The sequence below is a fragment of the Typopeltis vanoorti genome, chromosome 3, assembly GCF_054136105.1.
Source record: "Typopeltis vanoorti isolate ZY-2024b chromosome 3, IOZ_Tvanoo_1.0, whole genome shotgun sequence".
NCBI classification, from domain to species: Eukaryota; Metazoa; Arthropoda; class Arachnida; order Uropygi; family Thelyphonidae; genus Typopeltis; species Typopeltis vanoorti.
The window spans coordinates 87702886-87726153 of record NC_143551.1 but is presented as its reverse complement, the minus strand read 5'-3'; the positions used below and the strand labels follow the sequence as shown (position 1 = coordinate 87726153).

At 35.1% G+C, this 23268-nt stretch overlaps 1 protein-coding gene across 1 annotated transcript in view; it reads left to right on the top strand.

The window, feature by feature from the left end:
• LOC150108357 (protein phosphatase 1H) overlaps positions 1 to 23268 on the top strand; it is a 112611-nt gene that overhangs the window by 34682 nt on the left and 54661 nt on the right. Inside the window, exons 5-6 of the mRNA XM_090415760.1 lie at positions 9482 to 9594; positions 16419 to 16503. Of these exons, the coding sequence (XP_090271886.1) occupies positions 9482 to 9594; positions 16419 to 16503 (198 nt within the window). The remainder of the gene's footprint in view (positions 1 to 9481; positions 9595 to 16418; positions 16504 to 23268) is intronic.

Below are 23268 nucleotides of genomic sequence, written 5' to 3'. Positions count from 1 at the left end.
ATGCAGATGATGATTTACTCCTAAACACATCTAGTACAAGACGTTAAGATTCTCTAACAAAATTAAATAACAGCTGTAACAAATTTGGCATTAAAATCACAAATAAAAAGACCAAAACTATAAAAATAGGCAGGTACATAGAAAACTTCAGCTACATTCTGAATCCTATAGAACAGGGGGTGTTCAACCCATCGATCACGGAGTGATTTTTGGCTGATCTCTTGTGTATTCCTCCTTACTTACAAATTTAATTAAAACTGAAAAAATAATATTTTATTTATCATTATTTTGTATTATTTTTAATTTGCTTTAAGTGTATTGTTATTGTTTGTTTATTTTTCATTAAAATTGTCAAATCGGTAATTTTCTTATAAGTCCGGGTAAATTAATTAATTTGGATCAGTGGAAGTCAAACAGCGAGCCGAGTGAATACGATTATAAGCAAAGTGTAAAATTTTAGCTTAAATATTAAATATTCCAAAGCACATTACATCGATGTTTTACTTAGATTAAGTCCCATGTGAATATTGTAATAAAATAAACTTTGTTTGTCTCAGTATAGTTTGTATTAGGTGTTTTTGTAAATAACTGTTTTAAAGCTAGCTTTATATACTGCTTTAATAAGAATATGTTAGAGTGTTAAAAACAAAGGCAATGTTTTTGTCGGCCAAGCTGTACATGACAGCATTAGAAAGATTGTTATTGAAACTTGTATGTATGAGAAAGGCTTGCATGCTCTAAGTGTAAACATCTCAGAAAAGTCAGTCAGAAAGAGTTGAAACAACTTTCCAGTGGCCGGCAACTTGCAATCAAAAGAAAGCAGAGGAGAACAAAAGCCGTGTCGAACTTGAAACTTAAGGTGAAAGACTCATACCGATTCTTTGGGGTTGCCAAACTTCATGCGAGGTCTCAGAGGAGGCCTAATAAAAAGGGACTGAAGCAAGCAGAAGGGGTCCCGGTTCCAGAATTTCTGTCAGAGAGGAGGCTGCCCGGTCCAGAATTGACGTCAGAGAGACTGCCGGATCCACATTGCTTGAGAGAGGAGCTTCTCGGTTCGAGACGTTGCTAGAGAGAGACTACCTACTTCTAGGCCACAGACAAGGTTTCAAATTGCCGGAGAAAAGTTTCCAGGCGAGGTTAATGTCAGACATTCACTGGTGTGTTGCATTTTCATTACAATTTGATGAAACAAACGACTTCACTGATATTGCTTAGTTAATGGTATTTCAAGATTATTCAAGTAAAGAAGAACTTTTGAAAGTTATACCATTATTGGGAAGGACTAGGGGAGAAGACATTTTTTCGGCATTTGATGAATTTGTGAAACAACACAAACTTCCGCTTTTTAAACTTGTGTCTATTACTACTGATGGTGCTCCTGCAATGATAGGTAATAAATCAGTCTTCATTTCATTATGTAAAAACGATGACAAATATCCAGATTTTTTAATGTACCACTGTATTATTCACCAACAACTACTGTGTAGTAAAAGATTAAACACAAAAGATGTTTTGGATATTACATTTAAAATTGTAAATTCTGTTTGAGGAAAAGCCCTGCAACGGCAGTTATTTAAATTATAGGCAGATGATGATAGGGAACTTCTGTTGTACAATAATGTTTGCTGCCTCAGCAGACGTCAATTTTTAGAAAGATTTCTTGTATTAATTCACGATATAAAAAATTTTCTTGATGAAAAAGGAGATATTTATCCACAATTGAGTGATAAAAGATGGTTGTTACCCTTATCATTTTTAGTAGATTTCTGTACGAAATTAAGCAATTTAAATTTAGAGTTACAAGGTGGAGATAAAAAATTTAATTGACATGTTAAGTTCAATAAAAACTTTCCAACAATACTTACTTTTATTAAAGAAAAATACAAATCGCCGCGAATTTAGACATCTCTCCTATTTATTAAAATTTTTTGAACAAAATCGAGAAATGCTTTGCTGATTTAAAAGAATTTATTCGTGAAATAGAATTAGTTGAGGAAGAAATAAATTCAAGATTTTAATAAAACTGAAATGATTGTATCTTTTATCAATAATCCATTTCAAGAAAACTTGAACATCACAGAAATTTCAAATAAAATTAGTGGGTTGTTTGATGTAAACCAAGCTGAAGTAGAACTTGAGATAATGAACATTCAGAATAGTTTACATTTAAAATCAATAAACAATGAAATCATTTGGAAGTATGCACATGAAAAATTCCCAGTATTTACTGATATTGTGCGAAAAATTCTGTCATGTTTCGGATCGACATACTTGTCAGAATCCGCTTTTTCAAATATGACCATCATAAAAATCAATTAAGAAACCAAATTACAAATGATCATTTGGATGATTGTCTGCAATTAGCCATTTCATAACTTGACTATGAAAATATTACGAGGTCCAAACAATGCCAAATTTCACATTAACTTTTTTTTTTTTTTTTTTAAATCGACCAGCATTTCCTGTAACTTGAGTTTTCTAACTTTGGTTTTCCAAAATAGAGAAATAAATATTTTATTCCAATATATTTGTTTTTTTGATGTTGTTGTATTAAAATAATTAAAATTGATAAATAAATTTTTAAATACACAAAGTTTTTAGTTGTGTATTTGTCTATTTTTTTTAGTTGTTTCTTTGTGCCTAATCAGATATCAGTAAAAAAGTAGTAAAAAAGATTGAACACCACTGCTATAGAACAAGTAAAATATTTCGGCTATTTAGGTACAGTTTTTTTTATTGAAGATGACTGACAAGTTAAATCTGGAAATGGACAACAGAATAATCAAAGTTGGTATGGTGGGTATCAAGACAAATAAAGTTATATGGGAGAAGGGAGAAATTAGCCAAAACACTAAACTAGCAGCATACAAGATGGTGTTCAAACTAGTTTTAAATTAGTATCTGAGAGATGGGTTAGAAAAAAAACACTTGATCAAAGACTAGAGACCACAGATCTTTTAGGGAAGTGAACCAGTAGCATATTAAAAATGAAGATCAGAGCTCATTTAAGGTGGTATGGTCACTTAAATAGAGTGGGTGAAGGAAAGGTTAGCAAAGCAGGTGTTTGATGCCAAGATGATAGGATTTTATTTTTTTATGGCATAAAACACAAAGTCATACTGTGCCTAGACATAGGTCACTGCAGTACATATAGTAATTGGTTAGTAGGAAAATCACAAACATCCATACCCTTGGCTGGATTCGAACCTGCAGCTTCTTGGCTGAAAACCATTTGGTCCACTAAGATCGCAGGAAAGAGACCCAGAGGAAGACCAAGATCTCAGTGAATTGATTCAGTCAGAAGTGCCTTAGAAGCAGAAAATGTTAGATATAACAATATTGGATTGCTCACATGTAATAGACTTGTTTGCAGTTAAATTGTTGATAGGAAATTAATAATAACGTAAACTTAATCATGTAGTACTACTCCTTGAAGGTACATATCATGAAATTTGTGACGATGATGTTGCTTTATCCGAGGGTGGTCTGAAAAGTTCTTGGCCTAACAATGAAAAAACAAATTTATAATTTTAAAATTATTTTATTTTTCAACATAATCTCCCTTAAGACTAATACATTTATTCAAGCGATGCTCCAGCACCATTATCCCGTTTCGTAATAAGCAGTGAGATCTGCAAAATACCCCTCTCCAGCTGCAATCACCTCTTGATTCAAATAAAACACTGACCAGCGAGGAAGATTTTAGTTTTGGGAAGAGATAGAAGTCAGAGAGAGCCAAATCTGGGGAATAGGATGGATGTTCCAACAATTCATAGTGCAGATCCCTTAATTTTCCCATTGCCAAAACAACTTGGTGGGCAGGTGCATTGGCCTGATGAAAGACTATTTTTTTCTTCTGCAAATTGGGTCTTTTCTCACGAATTTTTTCTTCTAGTCTGGTTAAAAGATCGAAATAATATTCCCTGGTTATTGTTTTACCCTTTTCAAGATAATTAATAAACAAAATGCCTTTAGCATCCCAAAACACCGATGCCATGATGACCTTTCATGCTGATGGAACTGAGGCACTGAACACTGCTTCTGTCCACTGTTTTGACTGCTGTTTGGATTCTGGTGTTAGTGGTGAATCCAAGTCTCATCCCTAATAAATCGATGCACAAAATCAGTTTTATTCTTGTTAAAACACTCCAAGCACTGATGAGAGATTTTCATGTGAGTTCGTTTTTGATCTGCTCTGTGCAAGTGCAGTACCCATCCTGCACAAAGCTTTTTCATTTGCAATTCTTCATGCAAACTATATCCTACACTTTCTTTTGAAATGCCCATAGTCTTAGCAATTTCACACACTTTGACTTGCTGGTCATCCAATACCATATCGTGCACTTGATCATTTGTTTATTGATGATTTCTGGTGGTGTTGTACTTTTTGAACATCCTTCGCGTGGATCATCTTCAAGGCTAGTATGGCGACGTTTAAAGTTGGCAGCCCATTTCTTAATTGTCAAAAACAAAGGAGAAGAGTGCCTATGAACTTTGAATGAATTTCTTTTGGCGTTAAACCTTCTCTTACAAAGAATTTTATAACCGCATGATACTCAATTTTATCCATTTCAAGGGATACAGACAACACTTTTGCTTCAGACAGCTATAAAAGAAACTACTTGATAGAATGACTTGCGATTTCACATGGATGATTATAACAGATGTACCAACTTAGAAAGAAAAAAAAATCTTGCCGATGGTGTTGCTATCTATGTTCGAGGCCGAGAACATTTCAAACCACCCTCGTATAATGTTCCACTTACACTGTATAATTACAATATTTTGAACAGCTTCTCTCTTGGCACATTTTCACATATATACAGCATATATATATATATATGCTGTATATTTGATTCACACGCAGTGTGAATCAAAATAATGCGAGTGATTTCTCCCTGTTTTTGCAAAGAAACGATTAACAATAGGAAAATGCCAAAAGGAAACTCGAAGAGTTTCAGATTATGCAAGATTACCATCTTTCAGAAAGATGGAGCACCGCTGAATATTCATCACAAAGTCATGTCCCTTTTGAATATTCATTTAACTTCCTGGGAGATGGATAGGCCAAATGGTCCTACAGCCTGGCCTGCATGGTCACCAGATCTTCCCACCCCTAGATTTTTTCCCTCTGGGGGTATGTAAAGGACAGAGTTTATGCACAACCTTAAAAAAAACTTGGTTGATCTGAAGGATCACATTCAGAGCTTTAGAAATGATTGACCATCAGATAAATAAATTTTAACCAAGTGAAAAAACTTTCAAAATGATTGGCAGATGTTGGTTTCTGTGTGGCAAGAAGTCACATTTCATTGAAGTGTGGCATGCAACACATGTGCACATTGAACTTTTAAAAATCAGGTACTAAAACTGTTTCAGTTACTATTTCAACAAATGCAAGTTTCATATTGTTGTGTTCAATAAATGTTTCTAATCGCTTGCATCATTTTGACTCACCCTGTACAGTAGTCTCTCCCTCCCTCCCTTTATCCCCAGGTTTGCTAACTGCAGTTTCAGTTATCTGCAATCAACCCCAGTCCGAAGGTATTAAATGGAAAATTCCTGAAATAAACAATTTATAATTACATCAGCAAAGTGGATATTAGATTCAACATTATTTCAAAGCCGAATGTTTGTAGAAACTATGAAAGTTTTGTAAGTTGACCTGAGAGCTTACGAGAATACAATCATCGCCATTCCCAGTTACCTTAGCTACTTAAGTCAAGTAGGTAGTGCAACTCAGGGATGTCAATGATGTTGAACTTTTAAAAATCAGGTACAAAAACTGTTTCAGTTACTATTTCAACAAATGCAAGTTTCGTATTGTTGTGTTCAATAAATGTTTCTAATCGCTTGCGTTATTTTGACTTGCCCTGTATAGTAGTCCCCCTCCTTTATCCCCAGGTTTGCTAACTGCAGTTTCAGTTATCTGCGATCAACCCCAGTCCAAAGATATTAAATGGAAAATTCCAGAAATAAACAATTTATAATTACATCAGCAAAGTGGACATTGGATGTAATATCCACTTTGCCTATTTAATTTTACATCACCAGAATGAAGCTGTATGGCTCTTTCTTTTAGTAACAGACAATTCAGCTGATCCCAGAAGTTGTCAAACACTAGAGCAACTTGTTGCAAAGGTAGAAAAAGCTACATGCACCTTGCAGCCTTTTGGAAGTCAAGAATATCTGGAATTGCATGGCATTCTGAGTAGTTCTCGGTTATCAGATCGACTGTTGCGGTATCGCAGTGCTTGTGTTCAAGTAACTTAATAATGGCCCCAAAGTGCAAGAGTAGTGATGCTGTAAATTTGGATATGCCAAAGAGCAGCTTAAAAAAAAAAAAAAAAAAAAAAAGTCTGCTGAGGTTGCTAAGATTCCATTCACATTCTGATAACTTTTATTACAGCATGTTGTTATAATTGTTCTATTTTATTACATTATTGTTGTTAATCTCTTAGTGTGCGTAATTTATAAATTAAACTTTATCATAGGTATATTTATGTATAGGAAAAAACATACTGTATATAGGGTTCAGTACTATCTGCTATTTCAGGTATCCGCAGGATGTTTTGGAATGTGTCCCCCCCTGCAGATAAGGGGGGGTACTACTATATATACAATACAGATCTTTTGTTATATTTCCATGTTTTGTCTTAAAGTGAAAATCTGATCCTGACAGCCTCTGAACCACGTTTGTTCTTCTGCAAGTTCCCCTTTCACAGTTTTTCTTGGTCTTTTTTCGAGTAAGTTTGCATAAATCTTATCAGGATACCCGGTAGGGAAATTCCAAAATTTCTATGTAATTCTCATATTGTTGAGAATTGCATAGATAATTCTCATATTGTTGTCTCATATTATTATTATTTGACACCTCCAGGGAGTCCAAGGACTCATTGAGGGAGGGCACCTGCTCTGCAACTCTGTCTCCACTGCTCAATCCACCAACTAACTGCAACTACACCAATGCCATTTACTGCCGACCACCACCACTAGTATTTCCACAGATACTCGCAATGTCCATGCTCACGGCGGGATTTGAATCCGCAGTCTTTTGGCTGGAGATCGGATATGCTAACCACTCGGCCAGCCAGGCTGGCTTTTTTTTTTTAATATATGTACTATGAGAGCTCTGCTCAGTCATCTGGAATTTAACCTTCTGAATTACGTAGCGTAAACCACTATAAAACACTTATGTCTTCATGTTTGAGCATTTTGATTGAATATCATCTACTCCAGATGCCTTTCCACATTTCAGGTTTTTGAATGCTTTTTCCACCTCAAGTATTTATGTACTCCATCATTGTGCTGTCATTGCTTTTTTTTTGTTCAGCAATTTTTCAAACTAATCACTCCAGGCATTTATAATATCTTTATCTTAAGTTATTTTGTGTCACCTTTATCATCTTTTATTCCTTTTACATTATTCTTTCTCCTATTTCTAAACTTTTTCAATAGGCCTCCAGTATACTTTGTGACCTTCCAGATATTTATTTCCTATGTTTTTACATAAGTCTTATCATGACTTGTTTACCTAGTTTAACACGTTGCTTTCCTTTCTTGTATTTTCTCAGTATTCATAGAGTACATGCTGACTCACTGCCAGGAACTTATGAAATGCTTTTTTTTTTCCTTTTTTCTTTTTTGACTGCCTCCTGAACTTCCTCAGTTCACCATGGATCTGATTTTTCTGTTCTTGCAAAAACCTCACTACTTGCTTCTCTAGCTGAGTCAGTCAGTTTTCATTAATGTTTGCCACTGAATCTCCAAGGTTCGGTTCTTGTTTTCAGACTTTTATTTTTTCTTGAATATTTCTTCCTTTGAGTCTACAGTTCACCTTAACTGCTCAACTTTTTTTTTTTTTTTTTACTCTAACATATCCTCTGTGCATCCTTATATCCTGAAGCAGCATGAAGATATTGCCATCAACAATTACAATGAGACTTATTTCTTGTCTCCTTTCCATCTGAATTTGTAGGTATTGTTAGTAATGAATAGTTCATGTCCTGAATCCAGCAGCTGTGTATTATTATTATTATTAGATTTGCTGTCTTCTCCAAATTTTTAAAAAAAATATTTCTGTATGTCTCGTAATCATTTCCTACTCTGCTTTTTAGATTTCCAAGGACCAACTCTTCTTTCTTTGTGGCAGCTCTTCTCTGATGCTTTGAAAAATTACCCCACTTATTAAAACCTCCTGGGGAGGCAAAACACAAATAAGCCTCATTGTCCAATTCCCCATTCTGATATTTACCAACACCACTCTACTCGATATTGGGTGAAATTCCAGATTATCCTCATATTTAGTGCTGAATGCTATGGTTTTCCTTCTTTTTCTTGTTATTTGTTGCTTAGAAGAATCTCATCTGTTTTTTGTCTCTTGTGTTTTATTGTTTTATCATGAACATCTATTATGTTGATCTGGTACTTTGTTTATTCTGCTGCTAGTTCCATTTCTTTTTCCATTGATATCTCTTATATCGATTGTCTCCCTCTTGGACTCTGCTGGCTAACTTATCTAATCTATATGGATTTGAACCTAGTCTTTGCAACCGAAGGGTGTCACTATTAATTAAGCCATGGAGGATCTTAAGCATTCACTTTTTTATGTTATGCAATATATGTAATAAATTTCCTCGTTTAGAGAATGGCCTATCACAAAAAAAAAAGGTGGGTTGATGAGTTTCACAGCCCTTTCATCAATCTTCACCTCTTTGGGAATCTTGTAGACAATATTTCAGTTTTAAATATTAGGATTAGTGTTCGTTGTTGTTGAATGTAGTTAAGATTTGGTTATATCTAATGACCATAAGAATTTCTTAACCTCTTTCTTAGCTTTGAGTTGAGCTAGTCAGACTCAAATCATGATTATTAGAAGTTGCAAATTATGTATAATGATATTGTCAGTACATGAGAAAATTAGAAAATTTTACTGGAGTCATGTCCATCAGTATAATTCTCTGTGGTGCATCATGTATTAATAATAATGACCCCTGTTGTTAAGTTGCATTAGTGAAATCAGCTCTGCATAATTTTTAAAAATACTAAACTGATAGTAGGAGTTTGTTTGCACAGTTTTCAGTCTTTCTTGACCAAACTTGTCTTATCATTCTATTATTCATTTATTTTAATCTTAAAGTTGTTTTAGTATAACATATAAAGTATGACTTAAATGTGTGTCTGCAAGCAAGATTTCCAACAAATAAGTAATTATTATAAATTTATATTTGTCATTTTCATATAGTAAATTGGATGTTATCCATCTGCCCTGTTAGCCCACATGATATCTGACTTATAGGACAAACTGGTCAAAAATTAGCAACTACTATCTGCTAGCTCATTATCAATTTGACGAGTTGCAGTGATGCTCTTTTGTCCTACAAGCCAGATATGAGGATGCCTTGTGGTTGGATAATGTGGAGTGTGTCTATTTTTATATTCTAACATTTCCTTAAAGATGATAGACATTTCTTATTTTTAGGACAAGCTTATAGCAAAAGATAAAAAGAATTTTACAATGACAGGTGGTTGTACAGTACTAGTGGCAGTCTTCATCTTAGGAAAACTGTATATTGCAAATGCTGGAGATAGCAGGTAAAAAAGAAAGTTTTAGATTTATTATTATTTTTAATTTTAATTCACTTATCATCTATACAAAAGGACATTAGGTGGCTGTCTATAAATATTGTAATAGATAGTTTGCATTTATTGAAACATGAAAATCAGCATGTTGGAAACAGGCAGAATATTACTATTAGCTAATAGCATTGTTAGTTCTGAGAAGAACAAACATAACTACTAGAATTATAATAATATTCATAAGGGGTATTAAGTATATATATTTTTTATCTAAAGGACTATTCCATATATGTTGTACAGCCTCTCAGCAGTATTCCAGATTTAAATAAAAAGATGATTGCTTATCAATTTCCAAGTTTGATTGTTCTTTTTTAACAAATTTTAGCACCGCCCTTTAAAACTGAGCCTTCTTTGACCTACATGGATAAATCTTGGGCTGACTTAAAGATTTAACACACACATTTCTTTTTTACTTTATACACTGCTTGGAAAGAAGTCAATGGCCACCCCTACACACACACACACACACACACACACACACACACACACAGGTAAGTTGATTTGTGGCATGTGACGAGTCGTTTATAGCCAGTATAAATTGGAGGAACATGATGCTCCCTAAGTTAGTGTGCAACTGTCCAGGTGAAATGGCTATGAGAAGGGAACTGATGGAATTTAAAGGCATTGTGATATGATGCCATGTTGCAAGCTGATCTCTTTGGCAGATTGTTGACAAATTGGGCCATCCCAGTTTCATCTCAGTAATACCATACTGAGATGGAAGTGCATGGAGTCAACTGCAAGTGCAACCCACCACGCTCACTGAACATGACCATAAGGTGCTACGAAGGATAATATGTAAAAACTACCATTCATTGGCCAATATGTTGAACGTGGAGTTTTCTGGGCATTGACTGGAAGATGAATTTGCACAACAAAATTTAGAACCAAGGTTCACAATGTGTTTTTCATAGTAGGACTGCAATACACCAGCCTCACATGACCCAAACTAACATTGCAGCATCATCTTCAGTGGTGCAGAGATGATGCTGGAATATCAGATGTTGTTTGATATTCCATTGTTATGGAGTGACAAATTATTCCTACACCCTTTACCGAGCAGGTGGAAGGTGTGGCAGATGCCTGGTGAACATCTCTTACCAGATTACATAACTCCAGATTTGAAATTTGGAAGTGGTAGTGAAATGGTATGGTCCCGTTTTTCCTGATTTGTCCTCAGACTTCTGTTTGTGGTGCCACAAACATTGAACTCTGAGAGATATCTGAATATTCTGGCAGTGCAATGCTTCCTACTTTGTGGTGTTTCTACAGAACTGACCATTCTCTTTCAGCAAGACAGTGCACTGTATCATAAGGCTGCTCTTACTGTTCTGTGTGGTTTGTGGACATGAATCACCATGTTTGACTTGCCTCCACAGAGCCCTGATCTCCACTCTATTAAATATCTGTGGAATGAACTGGGCATTGGGTGAGATCAAGAGACACCCCCCCCCCCCAACAGTCCAGGACTTCATTACATGCCTACAGGAAGAGTGGTCCTAAATTCCAATTGTTCGCAGTTGTATGCATGTGGAATTATGCCTTGAAGTATTGCTGCAGTCATCGCAGCAAAAGGTCCTACATCTTAAGGTGGGTGCCATGACTGTTTGTTCCTCACACTATGGTATCTGTTGACATCTTTCCAAGCAGTGTACCCAGCAACACCTAGAAAATAAGTTAATAGTTGAAATTGTAAAATAATTTTTGTGTTAACAAATGTTTAAAATAACAAGATTTATTAAAACTGTATGGTACAGTTCACCTTGAGTAGCTGTGCATTAGGTAATATCTACCAAAACAAAATGTGATTCTTCTCAAGTATATTTGTTCCGATGAACTGCATGTAAGAAATATGAAAATATTGGTATGATATTATTAACATCAGACCTCCAAGGATTCAAAACTTATCATGGGGGTCCTCGATCTCATGCAAATTTGGCTCACTAACTACCCTCAACACACGAACTGAGACTCACTGCCTTGCTCATATACTCCTTATACAGCTTCCAGGTTGGGATGCCCCCCCCCCCACCCAATGGATAATTGCTGGTGTCAATCTGACAGCCAGTCAGCCATTAGTCTGTAGTATTTTTTTTTTTTTTTTACTTCGTTAGTAATTAAATAGGCTACTTGTATATAGAGGTCGATGATTTCACATTGCCTTAGTATCCCATAATTCAAGCACATATCCTTTTGAACATGTATAATGCCGTGCATTATGGGAGGGATCATTATCCAGACCAGTTTTGACCTTTATTGGAGTCTTCTCAGCGGGAGCCAGACCCAGAGGAGATCATCAAATTCCTGCCATGTACCCTTAAGAGGTGTACAGGATATGATAGTACTACATGAAAAAAATTACATCATTACTAACTTCCAATGTACAATTTTCCTCCAAATCAGTCTGTCACTTGTCAAGACTCCAACATTATCAGATTTTATATTTCTATCGTCTAAGGCACTTTGTACCGTATCAATCCACCTATATCTTGGTCTTCCTCTGGGTCGTTTTGCTGCCAACCTGGCAGAGAACACTTGTTTTGCTAATCTTTCTTCGCACATTCTGTTTAAATGACCATACCACCTCAGATTAGCTCTGCTAACTCATTCCTGGATGCTGACAATGTCAAGTTCTTTCGTTATATCCTTGTTTTTAATATGATATTGCCATTGATGCCATCTATTCATGCCTCTAGTCTTTCTCAGGACTCTCATATTTGCAGTCTCTAGTCTTTGGTCAAGTGTTTTACTTCTGACCCAGCTCTCAGATTCATAAGTTAAAACTGGTTTGAACACTGTCTTGTATACATTAATTTAGTGTTCCAACTAATTTCTCTCTTATTCCATATGAATTTATTCAATTGACTTCCTACCATACCAGCTTTGCTGATTCTGTTTTCTATTTCTATATTTAATTTACCATCTTCACTAAAAATCGTGCCTAAGTAGCTGAAATGTTTTATTTGTAACACAGGTTCTCCATTCATAACACAGTTGATATTTTCAATGATTCTGCCTCTTTCCATTGTCTTTTTATTGCTGACCTTCATACCATATTTATTACAACAGTTATTCAATTTAGTCCGGGAATCTTGCAGATTTATTCAGAAGTATAACATCATCCGCATAAAGCAAAGAACTGACATTAACATCTCCAATTTTGATATCATGTTTAATACCACTTTCCTTCATAATGTGATCCATGTAGATAATGAATAAGAGAGGAGATAATGTACATCCTTGTCCCACACCAGATTTAACATTAAACCATCTTCCTGTACTTCCTTCAATTCTAACTGCTGACTTACAACTCAAATAAGGACTAAGTATTGCTTGATATAATGCCCCATTGACACTATATAACTGTAGCGTATTGAATAGCTTCTCTCTTGGCACCTTTTCATATGCCTTTTCCAAATCTACAAAACTTAAATACAGATCTTTGTTATATTTCCATGCTTTCTCAACTATTTGTCGTAAAGTGAAGATCTGATCCTGAGAGCCTCTATTTGGCCTGAATCCAGCTTTTCTTCCATAATTCTTCTCAACCGTTTCTAAACTATACTTGCATAGATCTTGCCAGGAATATTCAGTAGGGAAATACCTCTGTAATTCTCATATTCAGTTTTATTTCCCTTTTTATACATAGGTACTATGAGAGCTCTACTCCAATCATCGGGAATTCGTCCCTCTGTCCAGGCTTTCTGAACTATACAGTGCAGCCACTGTAAGACTTTTATACCACCATACTTCAGCATTTCTGGTCGAATATCATCTACTCCTGCTGCCTTTCCACATTTCAAGCCTTTGATGGCTTTTTCTACTTCAAGTATGGATATGTATTCCTGACTGCATGCCTTTTCAGTGTTTTTTACCACTGTGCTGTCATCACTGCTTGTTTCATTTAGCAGTTTTTCAAAGTAATTACTCCATACTTCAAGGATATCTTTTTTTCTCCCGTTTTCATGTCACCTTTATCATCTCTAACTCCTTTTGCAGCACTCTTTCCTCCATTCCTAAGCTTCTTCAACAACCTCCAAAATATTTTGCCACCTTCTTGATATTTATTTTCTATATTCTTTCCAAAGTCCTCTAATGACTTTTGTATAGCTAGTTTTACACACTGTTTAGCAATCTTGCATTTGTCTTTGTATTCTCTAAGAGCACAAGCTGACTTATTTGCCAGGAACTTTTAAAATGCTTTCTTCTTTTCCTTCATTGCCTCTTTAACTTCCTGTGTCTACCAAGGAGTTCTAATTTTTCTATACTTGCAGACAACTTCACCACATGCTTCTCTAGCTGAATTAATCAGGGCTTTCTTCAAGGCTTGCCACTGAATCTCTAAGTTTTGATTCCTGTTTTCAAACTCATTCATTTTTTCTTTTCTTTTTTTTTTTCTTCAATAATTTTTGTGTATCCCAGAAGAGATACCAAGTGGAATTCATGCAGAAATCACAAAATTTTGCATATACAAGTAACCTGATTGGAAAGAAGCATTATGTGCAAACATTGTTTGTTTGCAATACACTTAGATAAAGGATTAAACAAGAATATAATTTCTTGTGAAGTTTAATTTGCAACCAAGTAAAAAATAAAATAAAACGATCTGTAGTCCAAGGTGTTTTAACAATAAGATGATACACCTTTTTACTACTTGTATATATGACAAATGCACCAAGCCTAGTATATGGTAAGCATAAAGCTAAAACATGAATTTCCTTTAACAAACCAATGCTGACCGTTATATAAATACTACCATTATCAACCCCATTCTGAATCCTAGTCATCACCACCTCAATAAAATCTTAACTACAACTCTAGATGATACATTGATTGGTCTATAATTTGTAGTCTGTATTATTCTCCTATCCCCTTTGTGAAGTGTAAAATTTTACTCTTTCCACTTCTTTGAGACCACCCTGCTGCAAGACTCATTTTTAAACAGTTATGTCACAGGTACCCTTAATTCCCTGGAACATTCTGCTGTCATCCAGATATATGTTGTAAAGTCTTACTGCCTTATTAGCATTAAGGTTACTTAATTCTTCATATGCCTCCTTCTCACTATTGCTTTCTCCTCCATCACATTCTCTACAGTCAAGCTTCTGATGATGTCTCATTCATAAGGATGAAAGTACCCTGAAATTACATGATAGATAATTAAGAGCATAGACATTTTGTGCATGCTGTTTGATATTTTTTTTTTTTCTCAGTTGAATGTCATTTTATTAAATGTAATGATTTTAACATAATGCCGTTATAGATTATGGTATATAATCTATGTTCTATGTTATATGTTCTACAGTGCTCTTTTTGAAATACTATATTTACTTTTATTATTAAGAGAGACCTCCAGGGAGTCAGGAACTCATTGAGAGAGCCACATACTACATGGACCAGCTATCATACTTATTCTAGAATTCGTTCACACTGCTCGCACTCATAACATCCACTGGCAATCCATTCCAATCATACACCATCCTATGAAAAAGAAATCTGGTCCTCGCCCCCTTCTTAGCGGCATTCATTCTCTCTTCTGCATCTATTATTATTACAAAGACTCGTTGAGGGAGGGCACCTGCTCTACAATGCTCCGTCTCCACCTAACCCCACTAACCGCAACTACCTTCATCATCTACATCAGCGGCATCTACCGCCGACCACCACTATTTTCACAGACAATCACAAACATCCATGCCCACGACAGGATTCGAACCTGCAGCCTTTTGGATGGAAAGCAGATACGCTAACCACTTGGCCAATCAGGCCAGCAATCCTCATGCCATCTGCATTTGAAAGAGTTATTCTTTCATAATCATTTTTTCTTTTACTTGCGGTATATTGATAGCATTCATGTGGGTTGTCTTTAGCAATCAGAGCCAGTTTCTTTTCATGCTTTCCACACAACACTTGTGACTATTCTAGCTTGCTGCTTATAATTTTCATAACTGACATCATCCTTATGCACACGGTATTCCTTCCATATCATCCTTTTATTACTAATCTCTTGCTTAATAAGATTACACATCCATTTGACTCTTATCCTATTTATTCTTTGAACTCTCGGGACATGTTCTAATATCTCATCATTTAAGTATTGTTTAAATGCCTCCCATGCACTGTCAATAAGACTGGGCACTTCTGCAAAAGCAATTTGTCCTTTTGCCCATTCACTGACTGTTTTGAATAACATGGCATAAACTTTTATCTTAATGACATGATCAGTTATTTTTCTTTTGTTGGCAGTGTATTTGAGTTCACTGCATTCATATTCTGTCTTGTGATTCTACTAATTTCTTGTTTGTAATTAAAATTTAATTTATGAAGTTTAGTAGTATAATCTTTCCCCTAATTACTAATTTTTACAGCATTAAAAATAAAAAGTCTAAATGTGAATTAATATGCGAATAAATAAAATTAAAATCGACCATTGTATTTGCAAAAAATAAAATATCTAAATGATACACGAAATTACTTTTCTTTTGTTGAGCATATGTATTTGGTCACACAAATAACAAACTAAAACATGATACAATTGCTTCAAAATAAAAGCCAGATTATAATAGGGATGCAAGATAATTTTCATTGACCTTGGCTATTGCATGTCATCATGGTGTTGTACATTAGGTTTACATGCAGTTCATTATACATCTAGTATTATAGTGACAGTCTAAAAATGTGTTGACACTTTTCATTTACTAACTAATGATATGTTTTGCTCTCTTTGGATTGAATTTATGTTTGTTGTCATCTGTAGATTATAACTTTCTCTACCACAGGGCTATTATCTGCAGAGGAACAAAAGTGATACCAATGTCACGTGATTTTACACCAGAATCGGAGAGGGAAAGGATTAGAAAATTGGTAATATATTTTCGATGTCATTATACATTTTTACTGCATGATGCCACTTGGTTTCCTTTCACCTCTTGGTATCATGAGATTAAATGAATTAGTAATTTAGAAAAATTAAACATCATCATATTGTAAAAATAATCATAATTTAAAATTCTGAATATTTTTATGAAATGTTTATGATAGTATGTTTATTAGTTTTAGTTTCATAACACGCATTTGCGATGTGCCCGTTATTGAAATTGTTTTGTCAAAGCGATATGTAAAGCATTTAAAAAAATGTACTTACTGGATTTGATATTTGTATTACTTACAGGAATTTTATTGTAGTTTAAAATTATCAACAGTTGTTTTATGAAGACATTCTCTTGTTGCTAACGGAGACGATGTGTCAGCCATTATACCTAACTTCTTGCTTACCAGTTTCATGGAGTGCGTATGCTCGCCGAGAAGTTTGATGTGCGATTGACAGCTGACAAGTTTGGTATCGAAGCAGCGGGGGAGTAAACAAGATAGCGTTCAAAAGAAAATTAGTACACAAAGTATTTTTTAGGGAGTAAAAATTCAGTTATATTAGGAGACAATATGAATAGAATATTGAAGGATGAGAGTTGTTTTCCTAGTACTAATTGTGCATCTCATTCAAATAGTAGAAAAGGGAATAGTTTTAAAGCTCGTAATTCAAATAAACAGCAAGGGAGAAAATTAAGAAATTTGGGTAAAACAAAACTTAGTGCAGGAAATTTTAGAAATCCCAAGGTCAATAATTCAGATAATGTACAATGTAAGAGTGATGATGATCAAATCGACTCTAACATGGATGAAATTATAGCAGAATATCATAGGTTAGTTAACTTAAATAAAGTTAAATAAAAATAGAGTTAAATAAACCAGAAAAATGTGAAAATACTTGTAATTTAGTTAATAAGGATAAAGAATCTCAGACAGCTATAGAATTTGATTCTGATAGTGATGATTCTGTAGATTTAGGACATAATTCAAGTAGTTTAAATGAAATATTTGAAAAGTATAGAAATAAAATTTGTAAGTATAGTAAATTAGAAGATGTAAATTCTGAATCATATCTAGCATCAGATGATTCTGAAACCAGTGATTCCGAGAGTGTAAATAATGATCAGCAAGAATCACGTTATTTTTTCAGACCTAGGAATAAGCATTAAAAGTTTTTGAAAGTTTATTTTTCACTTGGTTAGAGTATAATAAAATTAGTTTAATTCTTTATCCAAGTGTGAGCAAACAAAGTTTGCGCCTGAAAGTATCTTCAGGACTGGGGTAAGGTGATACAACACCAGGGCAACTCGTTGCAAGGTGGAGCAAGCTACCAACCCTCCTATCTCAGTATCTCCTATAATGCAAAACACATCTCCTTGCGGATATGTCTAATGTTATGCATTAAGGGAAGGGCCACAACTCAGACTAGTTTCGACCTTTATTGAGCTTCCTTCAGTGGGAGCCAGGCCCAAGTGGAGATACTAGGCAGAAGCATTAGCAGGTCATCTCTACCTATAGGAGTTGCCAAATGGTGTGCCACCCTTTTTTAATAAATTACTCTGGATTTAGAGAAAGATGTTGAAAGTTTATTTTTCACTTGGTTAGAGTATAATAAAATTAGTTTAATCCTTTATCCAAGTGTGAGCAAACAAAGTTTGCACCTGAAAGTATCTTCAGGACTGGGGTAAGGTGATACAACACCAGGGCAACTTGTTGCAAAGGTGGAGCAAGCTACCTCTATCTATAGGTAGAGATGACCTGCTAATGCTTCTGCCTGGTATCTCCACTTGGGCCTGGCTCCCACTGAAGAGACCTCAGTAAAGGTCGAAACTAGTCTGGGTAGTGGACCTTCCCTTAATGCATAACATTAGACATATCTGCAAGGAGATGTGTTTTGCATTATAGGAGATACTGAGATAGGAGTGTTGGTAGCTTGCTCCACCCTGCAACGAGTTGCCCTGGTGTTGTATCACCTTACCCCAGTCCTGAAGATATTTCCAGGCACAAACTTTGTTTGCTCACACTTGGATAAAGGATTAAACTAATTTTATTATACATTAAAAGTTTTGTTAATATAGGTTAAATATTTAAAATTTTTTTCAAAAAAATTTTCAGAGAAAGACGAAACTGATGTACGAGGGCTGTTCAATAAGTAATAAGACTAATTTTACTGTCGCGAAACCACTCATCACAATATTAATTTCTGTGTAATAAAGAAATGTTGCTGTCTGTATTAACAAAAGAGGTTGATAGATGACTGATGTGCCAGAGTGTCACGTGACTAAACGCAAGCTTGTTTCGGCTTGCCTATGATCCATGACCAGTCATCGAAATTGAAGCGTCCTTGCAACAGCGTTATGCAATTAAATTTTGTGTGCATTTGCAAAAATCGGCATTGGACACTTTTAACATGATACGCGAAGCTTTCCACAATGAAGCAATGTCAAGGGCAAGTGTTTTTCGCTGGCATAAAACTTTTAAGGAAGGAAGGCAAAATGTGAAAGATCTTGAACGTGAGGGAAGACCTTCAAGACATTGCAGAGACAATGATCAACACAGCAGTGATTATAATCAAGGAGGACCGCAGAATTACAGTACGCCAGCTGCATGGTGTTCTGAATATTTCTGTGGGAAGTGTTCACTCAATCATGGCTGAACATTTGGGACTGAAACGTGTTTGTGCTCGATGGATTCCCAAACTCTTGACACCGGAGCAAATGCAGCATCGAGTGGATGTGTGCACAGAATGGAAAGAAAGACTGGAACAAGAAGGCGACAACTTAAAACTCATCATTACAGCAGATGAACTTGGTTGTATCACTATGACCCTACGATGAGTGAATGAAGTTCACACGACAAAGCAGTGAATGGACGCATCTGTCTTTGCCTACCCCCCCCCCCCCCTAAGAAAGCAAAAACTGTAAAATCAGCTGGTAAAGTTATGACCATAATGTTTTTTGACTACGAAGGCATTGTTTACCAACATGCTGTAGTACCCGGGAATACTGCAAATGGCTCATACTATGTGGATGTTTTATGGACAATGGTACAGCACGTCAAAAGGAAGCGTCCATTGCTAAAGAATGGCAATGGCTTCTTATTGCACCACAATAATGCAAGGCCACATATTGCTGGTTGTGTAATGGACGTTTTGCAGAAGAACAACATAGATATCCTACCACACCCTCCATACAGTCCTGATCTCGCACCGTTCGATTTCTAGCTGTTTCCTCAGCTCAAGAAACCACTAAGAGGCCGCCATTTCGAAAGCAACAAAGCATGTGTAAAAGCTGCGGAGGCAGTTTTGAAAGAACTCTCAAAAAATGGACTTTCACATGTGTTTAAGAAGTGGACGCAATGTTGGGACAAATGCATCACGTCTCACGGTAGTTACTTCGAAAAAGACCATGTAAATGATGACGATTAAAGGTAATCTGTTTTCTGTATAAATATAGTCTTATAACTTATTGAACAGCCTACGTAAAAATAATCATAATTTAAAATTCTGAATATTTTTAAGAATTGTTTATGTTAGTATGTTTATTAGTTTTAGTTTCATAACACGCGTTGTCAGCACTTGTGATGTTCCCGTTATTGAAATTGTTTTGTCAAAGTGATATGTAAAGCATTTAAAAAAATTTATGTACTTACTGGATTTGATATTTGTATTACTTACAGGAATTTTTATTGTAGTTTAAAATTCTCAAAAGTTGTGTTTTATGAAGACATTCTCTTGTCGCTAACGGAGACAACATGTCAGCCATTAAACCTAACTTCTTGCTTACCAGTTTATGGAGTGTCCATGCTCGCTGAGAAGTTTGATGTGTGATTGACAGCTGACAAGTTCAGTATGGAAGTAGCGGGAGAGTAAACAAGATAGCTTTCAGAAGAAAATTAGAACACAAGGCAGCAGATATTTAGATTCGGAAGAAAATTGAGTTTTTTTATGTGACAGTCGGAGGAAAATTAATAGTATATTCCGAAAAAGGAATCGTGGAACTATGAAGTTTAAAGTGGAATAAGTATTGATAAATAAAAAGGAAATATTGCTATGTTTTAAAAGGAATATTCAAGGAAACGCTAATTGGAAGATTTATAGTAGATTCCAAAAAGGGAATCGTAGAACTGTAAATTTTTTAAAGTGGATGAGTTAAGACTGTCAATAAGCATTAGTGAATAAAAGAAGTTGCTATTTACGTTCTAAAGGAATGTTCGAGAAAACTCGGATTAGGAAATTTCGTCTGTCTTAAGGAAGCCGGATCTAACTATTATTTCTACTAAAAAGGAGACAGAATTGAGTCAGGAAGAATTAATATGTGCTACATGAGTGATAAGAAAGGATCCTGTGAAAATGAAGAATAGTCATATATCTTCGGAAAAGGGCCTTGACAGAGAAAGAACTGGCTATGAACATCTTGTCATTGTGAAAACAAAGTGTTTAGTCTAGTCTTAAGTGCAAGTTTATTTTTAAAAGGCCTTGGATCCAATTAATTCTGTACTTAGTCATAGTTATGTAAAGTTGTTTGAAGTGTATATATATATTGTTTGTGTTTTATTAAATGTATTTATTTTGTATTTTGATCTCGAGTCAGTGATCATTTCTGAATTCTGAAAAGAAATAGTAAAAAAGGAGATCATTGCACCAATCGGAGTGAACCCTTGTGCATATAATATATAGGTACACTCTAAAATAAATTTAAAATAATTGTTGAACGGAGATCATTTCTATATACAGGATTAAATTAATAAAAATCCTATATTTAAATAATGGTGCAGCCGGTAGGATTAATGTTATGATAATATCCTCTATATAAAAATCTCTAATATTAACAATATCCTGATATGTATCCTCAAGAGATGTACAAGATACTATAATACTACATGTTTATATTATTACTAACTTCTTATCATTAAATTTCTTCTAAATGAATCTGTTATTTTTGAAGTCTTTAATGTTGTCAAATTTTACATGTTTGTCTTCTAAGGCACTACTAACTACATTAGTTTATGTAGATTGGGTCTTTATTGTGTCATCCTAGGCATTAAACACCAGTCTTTGCTCTCATATCTTTTCCAAATTTGTTGAAGTGACTATCCCGTTTTAGGTTAGTTCTGCTCACACATTCTTGAATGGTTCATTTCTACTAATATCTTCATTTTTCATATTAATCCACCACTGATGCCACTTGTTCATTTCTTTAACATTCCCAGAATTCTGTTGTATCTTTAGTCTTTGATCAACCATTTTATTTGTAACCCATAAGTAAAAATTGTTGTGAACATTGCCTTGTTTGTTGCCAGTACAGTATTTTGGCTAATTTCTCGTTTATTCCATAAATTTTTTTAAACTACTGCCAGAGAAAAATTCCTTATTCTCTTATCTGTTTCATATATAATTTGTCATCTTCACAAAAAATTTGCACCTAAATAGCTGAAATGTTTTACTTGATTTAGATATTCTCTGTTGAGAATGTGGGTAGTGTCTGTATTTATTGAGATTTTCATGCCTTGCTGTAACTATATTTGTTATAGCAGTTATTTAGTTTATTTAGAAGTATCATATCATCTACAGTCAAGTAAAGGACTGAATTCAGTAGCTTTTAGTTTGTTATTAGTTTGAATTCTGGTGACTCAAAAGGGGGTATCCCACTCCCCCTGAGCTCTGGATTGGTAGGCCGGTTCTCCTTGAATTCTGATGATTTGAATTTTGAAGACTCGACACTCAGGTAACCCTGAGTTTCAAAACATTTCAAATAACTTGACAAAAAGCGTTACAAAAAAAGCTTATCATTTTATATTATAGGGTAGATAATTGGGACATTTTGAGAGCTTTTCTTTCTTTTGGCATTTTATCATCCTTTTTCTGTTCTACAAAACTTAAATTCAGACTATTTTTATATTTCTATGGTTTCTTAAATGCTATCAAACTTTCTGCGTACATTCTTCATTACTAACTTTTTTCTTTTCTTTTTTTTTATGTTGGACCCATATACAGGAGGTTGGCTGGTCAACCTATAGTATGTTAGTACCGTATATGGGTGGTGGGTTGTGAAGGAGAAAATTGTTTACATTTGATTTGAACGCCTATATGTTGTGTTCCTTGGGAAATACGTCTGGGGGAAGACTGTTCCACAATACTGCAGTAGCAGGGATGAATGAGGAGGAAAAGAAACTTGTTCTGTGGGTTTCGAGATGTACTGTGAAAGGATGTTGGGCGGCAGCTGTATGTGTTCCAATGGGCTTAGTACAGGGTGGGAAATTATTGATGCTGTTTCAGATTAACATTTCCCATGGAAATATTTATAGAATATACAGATTTCAGAGACCAGGCGTCTATGTGAAAGTGAGGGGGGAGTGGGTTGGTGAGGGATGGGTCATTTATTAGTCTAATTGCTCTCTTCTGTATTGAGTTGAGCATTTTGAGGGAGCTTTTTGGAGCCCCACTCCAGATGTGAGAGCAGTATTTGAGAGCTGGGCGGATTTATGACTTGTGTAGTGTTAACAGCTGTTTAGAGGTGAAGTAGCATCTTGAACGAAAGAGGACGTGTTCCAATGGGCTTAGTACAGGGTGGGAAATTATTAATGCTGTTTCAGATTAGCATTTCCCATGGAAATATTTATAGAATATACAGATTGTGGAGACCAGGCATCTATGTGAAAGTGAGGGGAGTGAGTTGGTGAGGGATGGGTCATTTATTAGTCTAATTGCTCTCCTCTGTATTGAGTCGAGCTTTTTGGAGCCCCACTCCAGATGTGAGAGCA